This window comes from Lissotriton vulgaris, chromosome 1_1 (assembly GCF_964263255.1).
Source record: "Lissotriton vulgaris chromosome 1_1, aLisVul1.2, whole genome shotgun sequence".
Lineage (NCBI taxonomy): Eukaryota > Metazoa > Chordata > Amphibia > Caudata > Salamandridae > Lissotriton > Lissotriton vulgaris.
In genome coordinates, this window is record NC_141685.1 from 460,306,551 (window position 1) to 460,315,458 (window position 8,908).

An 8,908-nucleotide genomic window follows, 5' to 3' on the forward strand; every position below is an offset into this window, starting at 1 on the left:
TTAGGGGAGGCGGGATCCCGAGGGGAGCCAGATTTAACAGATCTGCAGATTTTAATTAAATCCAGCGGTGAAGGGGTGGTGAAATTAAGTAGCAGATTTTGGTCGGCTTCATCATTCAATAAGTCTGCTGGCATTTCCGCTGCAGGAGGTATATGGGGGAAAGCAGAGTAAATTTTGGACACTTTGTCCCCAAAGTAGTTCGCAATGCGGTTACATGCTGCTACTGAGTGATCTTCCTCTAAGGTAGAGGTTATTGGGGTGGCCAGAGTTTTATATATGCTGAACAGTTCCCTAGCCGAGTTCTCTGCCTCGTGGATTCTGTCAGCATAATATGTGGCCTTCTCTATACGGATCTTGTTGTGATAGGTGCGTCTCTTAGCGAGATAGGCCTCTTTCATCCGGTCGTCATATGCCACTCTCCACTGCCTTTCAGCACGTTTACAGTCCCTTTTGGCGCAACGCAGCGCCTCGCCAAACCAGGGAGCCGTTCTTTGTCTCTGAACCCCTTTGGTAGGCCGTCCCAGTGGGGCTGTGCAGTCCAGAGCAGCAGTAATACGGTCATTGAGCAACCTATTCGCTGTATTCACATCATTGCCTCCTGGGGGACCTTCCGCGGTGAGGGCCGTATTAAACTTTTGCAGGGAGAATCTTGCCCACCTGCGCCGAGGATAGATGAGAGGGGTGGGGGCGTTAGCTTTATATTTTGGCAGGAAGATGGTAAATGGGACCAAGAAATGATCTGTCCAAGGCAGGGGCACTGGGGGAGCAACTGAGACGTCCTCCCAGTTAGCAAATATTGCGTCAAGTAGGTGCCCACGATTGTGTGTGGGAAGCAGCCCCTTTATTTCCAGCTGTAGGGTGTGAAGTTCCTTCCCGGAACTCCACCGCTCCTTTATCTAAGGAGTCATCCAGATGTGTGTTTAAGTCTCCTAACAACAGAAACTTGTCCCTCCTGATCGCTGATTCAGTAACACACTCTAAAAGGTTGCCTTTGAATCTGGACATAGGTCCTGGAGAGCGATAAACTAGCAGACCCTTGATCGTCGTGCTCCCATCGATGTTTATGCTGAAAACACCTGCCTCGCAATCTGCCAAATTGACTCGTTCGAGTTTGCAAGCCCATTGCTGTTTGAAGGCGATCGCAATTCCCCCTCCTCTACCTACTGGTCTGTCCAGGCGCACCATTTGATAGTCGTCTGGTAAGGCCTGGACAACATCAGGATCAGAATTGGCATCTAGCCAAGTTTCAGTGATGAACAGCAGATCGAAATGTTTGTCAATGAGGAGGTCATAAACGTCGTGCTTATGGCAACTGAGCGACCTGGCATTAATCAGGCCGCAAGACAGCAAGGAGGTGCCAGTCCTGGAGTCAGCAAGCGTTGTACTAAAGTGGAATTGGCAGTGTTTACACCCTTCGATCTCCCCAACCCTTATACTGTGGAGGCCCGGGGTGCAAGTGTGTGAGGAGAAACTTACTAAGTCACTCCTACTCCAGGTAATTCTGCCATCAGGGACAGGGGTTGTGGCCTTGGGCCGTGTCCGGTCGCGGACGGGCGCAGACGGGCTTGGCTTTGGCGCGGCTTCGGCGCGCATCCGGCGCGCCCGCTGCGCCGTCTGGCCATGATGCACATTATATAGGAAATAGGGAGGGTGGGAGGCCAGCGCGACTAGAGCGCACCCCCAGCCACACCTAAAATGGCGCCCACCGCCGCCAGCACCGATACACAAAAAGCGGCAAGGCGAGGTTAGGAAGAAGAATTCAAGCATGTGGAGGAAATGTCAGTGTTCCTAAATCAATTACCCATTTAAAAATTTAATTTAAAAGCCCCCAGAGTGAAAATAAAATTTCGATCTTTCTGCTTCCTAAAATAGATATTCTGCAAGTGTACTTCCAACAAAGATTGTTCCAGTGAAATGAGCTCGCAGCCCTAGTGTCTCTCGCTAGGGAGAGATCCTAATAGGCAGCGTGCTCTAGAATTAAACAGCCCTAAATAGCCTGGGAGAGCGGGAGGCCAGCGCGACTAGAGCGCACCCCCAGCCACACCTAAAATGGCGCCCACCGCCGCCAGCACCGATACACAAAAAGCGGCAAGGCGAGGTTAGGAAGAAGAATTCAAGCGTGTGGAGGAAATGTCAGTGTTCCTAAATCAATTACCCACTTTACAGAATTCTTAGTAACTGTGCTAATTTCCTTTTAGTTACTGCCGCAATCTCCACATAGTTAGTTGTTTATATTCTTTCAGGTATGATGACTGACATGCAACAGTAACTTTAAATATAAATTATGCGTACTCAATGGTTATTGAAGAAGATCATTAGAAACTTTGAATTGTTTTGGATAATTATGCATTTGTTTTTTTCTCTTACAGCCTGAAACCCTTGAACATCTTTTCATCAAGCATCATGAAACTCTGGCGTTTGAGCCTCCTCTTTTCTTAGAGCATGAAATAAGTGTTGACAATGTCAGTGTTAAAAAAGAGGTCAAAAGTGAGAGTAAAATTGACTTGCAGGAACTTAATTCAGTTTGTGAAAAGGTTGAGGATCCTGACCACGACTCGGCATGTGCGAGCATTGACAAATCCTATCAAGAAAGTACATCAGAGTCCATTAAATATGCTGTCATTATGAGCAATTCTCAATCAAGTGGGCTACGTGGACATAGAATGAGCGTCAGTGGAGACTCATTGAATGGAAGCCATTTTGGGGAAAATTCTCCTGGTCAGAAATCTTCACACAGAAATTTCTGGGACGTTGACACACAAGCACTGCTGATTTTAGGAGGACTAGATTCAACCCAACCTGGCAAAAGCTCTCTCTGTTCCACTGCATCATCAGAAGGCTTTTCAGAGCCATCAGATGCAGATGAAAACTTCCTCGACAGTGGTAGCCCTGATAGAGAATGTTATTATGTAGGCATTGCTTCAACAGAGGAGGACAAAAAGGATTTTTCAGAGGATTCTAGAAAAATGTGTCCATTTCAAAGCCAAAGCTCATACAGCGAAATTACATTTCTTCATTACAATTCTTCAGGTCTACAACCAGTTACAGGAGACAACGTTGACAATACAACCTTATCCGGAAAAATGTTGTCTTCATACAGGCCACAATTTCAGACAATCGACATTAAAAGTCTGGAGACACCTGAAAGAGAGATGTATGACACAGAGCTATAGATGTTTGCATTTTTCACTCTATTGATGATCTCAATATATTATCTAAAAACATTTATATTTTTGTAAATAATATGTCCCTGAATTAGTATGGAACTATTGAACTAGAGGACTGGCATGAATCTCATGAAGGATTGGCATGAATCACATACATACACGCTTAAATATCACCATCGTTTTGTATCATTGTGGATGTAAAATGAACCTGATGAAGCATCACCTTACCTCTTTGCTCTTCCCTGGTCAAATACAGGTATCAAGCATTCTTACATTCCCATGTGTTGCTCTATATGCCTTGCCTTTCTATGATACTAGTGCTAGTTATACTCAAACATTCATCTTCTGGTACAACTTTTTAAAAATATGTCACTTTAAAAAGTGTTTTCAGAGTTTAGAACTGTCCCAGTAATTCCAAAATTATATTTTTTCTAGAAAGCAATGTGAATAAAGGGCCATGTGATACAAAGAGATTTATTGAAATCTATGTCTGAGAACATTGTTTCTGGCCCAGAAACATTTAGACACGTGCAAAGTGGGCTCCACCTCCTAAGGGGCTCTTTGGTGAAATTGAATTTTTCCACTTTTTGACATCTGTCTATTCTATTTCTCTTTCTGAACCTCTCTTACTCCCTGCCTACCATTACCTCTAACTCTGTCTCTCAACGCCAGTGTCATATAAAGGATGTTTGACAATTTGGGCAAGACATATTTGAACTGTTTTTGTGTGACTGTGTTAAAATTGAAAATAAGTTAGCAGTATTTTGAACTTGTGGGCTTGAAATGGATAATAACATTCTAATTTGCTCATTACAGAACTCCCCAAAATATGCTTTTTCCCAGGTCTGCCAAAATTCTTAAGATGATACTGTGTTTACCTCTGTATCTTCCCCCTGTTACTTTAACTATTACCCTGAGAAAGTAGGTCTGCTGCTGGATTGAGAAAGCTCGAATGGAATGAGAACATTTAATTTGTTTAAATCTCATTATATTTGTTAGCTGTAAAAACACTCCGTAGCCATTGATTGGTCTACTTATTCATCTACAGACACATTGTAATGCATCTATTTTTAGGTAATTGACTTATCTTTTCCCTATTATTGCGCACTATTTTGCACATTTAGATTTTGAGTTATTTGGGTCGTTTTGATGAAGGTATTTTGGTTTTTCTTATTGATTAATGATTGATCACCAGAGAGCTCACTAGCCAGTCATTCAATGTGTGTGTACACTTTTCTGCAACAGATCTTCTCCCATTAGTCTTCTTAAATAGTATAGCATAGAGTGACATGTTATTTTTAGAGAGTATGATACCTTTTTGTTCATTGCCATCTCACTGCTGAGCATTTGTCTATCTTCAATATTTCAGTTATAGTGAACTTTGCCAAATCTAATCCTTCGAGGTGAAAATTCCTGGAACATGGTTTCTACTCGTTCCAGTTCTTACGTGGAATTTTAGATGCTTAATAATGTGTCCATGAGAAAAACAAGGGAAGTTACATTGTTGAAAAAAGCAGTGTTCTCAAATGCAGTTCTTTACATTTCCAAAAGCTCATATGCTACATCTGGAACAGAAAGCATTTAAGGCTACTCTATTTGAATTCCCACCATGGTCGAAAATGGAAACCTTTAAGGACAGTCTGCACAATGTTTTGGTCCTATTACCAATCAATAGGCTTTTTTTTAATCATGGCAGTTTATACACATTTTTTGTAAGAGGGATACGTGGTCAAGAGGCTGGGCCTTCAACGTGATGGTAGTGTATTTGAGTGTCTTTGCATGTTTGTAGGAAAACATTTTACCAAAGTAGTAGTGCTCATAGATGGTGCTTTGAAGAATTCTGGTTTCAAATGTCCTCTAATGCTGCACATTTAACACCTGCTAAGTGTGGCACTCATAATTGCTTAAGTAAGTATGTAGAAATGTGGTATTTGTACACCACACACATACCCTAAAGGCAGCAGAGCTCTCTACAGGGTCAAGAGAAGCATATTTTTGGGTGATGGGAGAGGTAGCTATGTCGTGGATCAGAGGCGAACTGCTACTTCATTGTGATGTGTACTTTCAAGGGATGTGTCTTCAAATATTTTCTGCATTGTTGCAGCATTGAGGCAGTCCTGATCGATACAGAGATGTTGATCTAGATCCTGGGTACATAAATGGAAAACGCTTGCTGCCGTATATTTCTTTTTTCACACTTCTTAGTCTGCAATCTGATGGTATCCTGGCTGCAGGTGTGGCGAGAGGCCGCAAAGGTGATGAGATAGTCTGCAGGATAAGCAGGGTACTGCTCATTATGGCTTGTGAATGATGCAGCTAGTTCTGATGATGGTGCATGCTGGCAAGGGATTCATGTGGGTTTCATCAGGATGAGGGTGATGTGATCATGTTTTATCAGTTCCTTAATGAGACATACTGCAGCACGTATGATCCTCCTAATGGTGGACAGCGTGGACTCTGGGATGCCATGGAACAGGGTGTTACCACCATCCAGATGTGAAAATACATTGGCTTGAACAGCAGTTCTGAATTTGCTTTGTGGAAGAAATCATTCACACTCGACTTTGTTTTTGGCAGTATGTTCCATGAGGGTGAGATTAGTGTACAGGGTGAACTAGTGACGTGGCATGAAATGAAAGTTGGTGTTTGCAGCATGTTGTTGAGGCAGATTTTTACTATTTCTTGCTTTTTGTTCTTGGCAAATAGCAATAATTATTTTTTGGGTGGGGCCTTGTTACAGATAAGGAGTGGACATCCATGTTAACATCTGCCTCAAAGTTTTTTTTGCATACTGCTGCTGTATTTGATAGCTGCTGTATTTACTACCACAGATGTGTTTCTTGAACAGGGTCTACGTCAAATGGTAAGCGGGCACATAGAGTTTGCAATGCTTATAACATATGTTTCTCAATCAGGAATTGTCTACTCTACTGGAGGATTGTGATGGGAAGCAGAAGGGCCCATACTCTTGGCATGTTTAGACCTTATTCTATAGTACATGGTCACCTGCATTCAACCAACCGCTTTTCCCAACATGGCGAGCAAACATAGCCTTCCTCTATTGGAGACTCATTTAACAGGCATCAACCACTAAAGTACAGTATGATACAATGTCTCCCTCTCTTAGTTGCTGTCCAACCACCAGTTCAAAGAGGATATTGGTACACCCTTCACAGTTTTGACAAATCACGGCTGATGTGCCTTCGACTCGTCTAGGGTGATGAGTGAGTTTTTGTGTTCTTTTCATGTTTCCTTTTTCCTTTATTTCTTTTTTTTTGTGACCAGATAAAGGCATCAAAATACGAAGCAATAAGATACATGTTACATACACTAACAATCATATGATATAATCCCTCAGAAAGAAAACTAAAAACAAAATAAATAAATAAAGAATAAATGGAGAGTTTTAGCAATTTACAATTTCATTCAAAAATGCGTCCCCATATTGCTGTGTATTTTGACATAGAACGAGTCCCTCTCAACCCAGCCAATGAGAATTCCATATCATAGATCTGTCTTACTAACAGCCACCAATCCATCACAGTTGGAGGTTTCGGGGATGTCCATACCCTAGCTATAGCTAATCTTGCTGCTACTATTAAGATAGAAACCAAGGTATTAGAGTCTAAATTTCTAAAACTATATCCCATCGTAACCTCAGATCATTTTACAATTCTATCCAGAGTATAATATAGAAGAAAGATCATACAGTGTTGTTGCAGTCTAAAATTAGTTGCGTGTACGGCTTTGTCTATAATGTTAAGGGCCTGTGAAATAGTACCAGCCACTACCGGAATCCCCAATATTCCGCTCCACCGTTCCGCCAATCTACCACAATCCTCGGGTCTTCTAAATGCTAAGCCATTTTTATGCTCTGCTTATCAAAGATTTTGATTCCCCTGCATTGAGAAGACCCCATATCTCTGAATCATTTTAAATTTTTCCAAAAAAAGTCTTGAATCTGGTAGTATTTAAAAAGCATAGACCCTGGTATCTTATATTTTTTCTGTAAGCTCTTGAATGAGACAAAGCCGTAATAATCATATAGATCTCCCATACAATTAACTCCACTGCTAACCCATTTCCTGTTAACCGTGTCGTGGAATATCTCAGGCATTCCTGGATTCTGCCAAAGAGGCAGCTCCCTGTGATACCATGAGACATTCTTACTTAGTAGGATTGAACGCCAAGTATATACATCATCTAGTATGGTCTTAAATGTTACCCTTTAAAAGTTGTTGGCGTCATTGAGTCTGTATAAAAACATATGGCTCTCTGCCCCAAAAATGAACTTATGACTTAAAGTAATGTTGGCTGGATTAATAAGTCTACGTAATCGAATAAAACAAGCTGACCAAAAGTATGTTTTAAAGTCTGGAAACTCTAGACCGCCTTGACTAAAAGGGAGTTTTAGCCGATCTATAGCTCGCCTTGCCTTCCTACATCCCCATATAAAACTACTTAATATGCCATCCAGTTTTTAAAAAAATGTGTTTGGAACGCGAAGAGGAATGGTACGGAAGAGGTAGAGAAATGTAGGCAAAATTTTCATTTTAATAATATTAACTCTACCAATAATCCCAATCATTAACGTGTGCCATTTTTTTAAAGACCTGCTTGTCTCTTTTAATAGTACATCATAATTTAATAATAGTATTTGATCAATCCATGTTGTTATTCTAACCCCTAGATAGGTAACAGTCGGGCAGGCACAAGGTACTGGCCTCTCTGGTTTATGATTGAGGCGAACTTGCATCTTATTAACATTTAATTTATAACCTGATATTAAACCAAACAGTTTCCGTTATTATTTTCAGCGCTTCTCCGAGTTCTATTAAGAAAACCGCTATGTCTTCTGCATAGGCGACTACCTTCACGGAATTCGCTCCTTCTTTTCATGATTTCAAAACAGAAGGCAATAGAATTCACAGACATGGTGCCAATGCCCTCTAAAATCTTGAGTCATGACCAGACAACACATAAGGGCATTTCTTTCTACTGCACCCCGGATTACTTGCCTGAAAATTGTTCCTCCCGAGGGGTTAAAATAACTTCACTTGGCCTGGGGACTTTCTAGCAAAAGGGTCATGAAAACCATGTTGAACAGGAACAGTAGTCATCAAATACAAATTGCTTTAAGGAAATATGTTTAGAATACCATATTGCTGTCATTACTTAGGTTTGCTACCTACAAGAGTAGCTAATTCAAGCCATAGGTTACTAGACTTGGCACAAGAAGATTATTAATTTCACCTAATGTAGTTCACCTGTGCTCAGTTGATGACAAGATACTGTGATAAATGGCACAAACTAGATTTTCCTTTACTCTCTCACATAAACATACATACAGAAACGCACACCCATTCACACAAGACTGTATAAAATACACTTGATCCTTCTGATTCTATATTACATTTGGTGTTTAATGTTTTTGACAAGGATTTTAAATAAATGGGAGATTGGTCATGATATGACCTTTTCTACATTGAAATAATGTTAAGAAGTGTGTGGAGAGTTCCTTAATCCATGTTTTATCTTGGAAGTAACCAGGGATCCCAGTATTTTTCATATTTACAGACCTTGTTTGGGTTCTCCTGCCTTTATGCAACACAATGACATCAGCATAAAATTGACAACAGCAGACATTTTTCCTTTAATTAACTGTTGGCCTGCAAAGTGCTTGCCAGCAGAAAAAATGAGGAGTGGGTCAAGATATGCAGACCACTTGAGCACTTAACAGG

General features: G+C 41.1%; 1 protein-coding gene across 1 annotated transcript in view; it reads left to right on the forward strand.

Moving 5' to 3' along the window:
* LEPR (leptin receptor) overlaps positions 1-3,446 on the forward strand; it is a 422,515-nt gene extending 419,069 nt beyond the window's left edge. The window contains exon 15 of the mRNA XM_086925355.1: positions 2,370-3,446. Within this exon, the coding sequence (XP_086781481.1) occupies positions 2,370-3,173 (804 nt within the window). The 3' untranslated portion in view covers positions 3,174-3,446. The remainder of the gene's footprint in view (positions 1-2,369) is intronic.
* Positions 3,447-8,908: the final 5,462 nt, after the last annotated feature.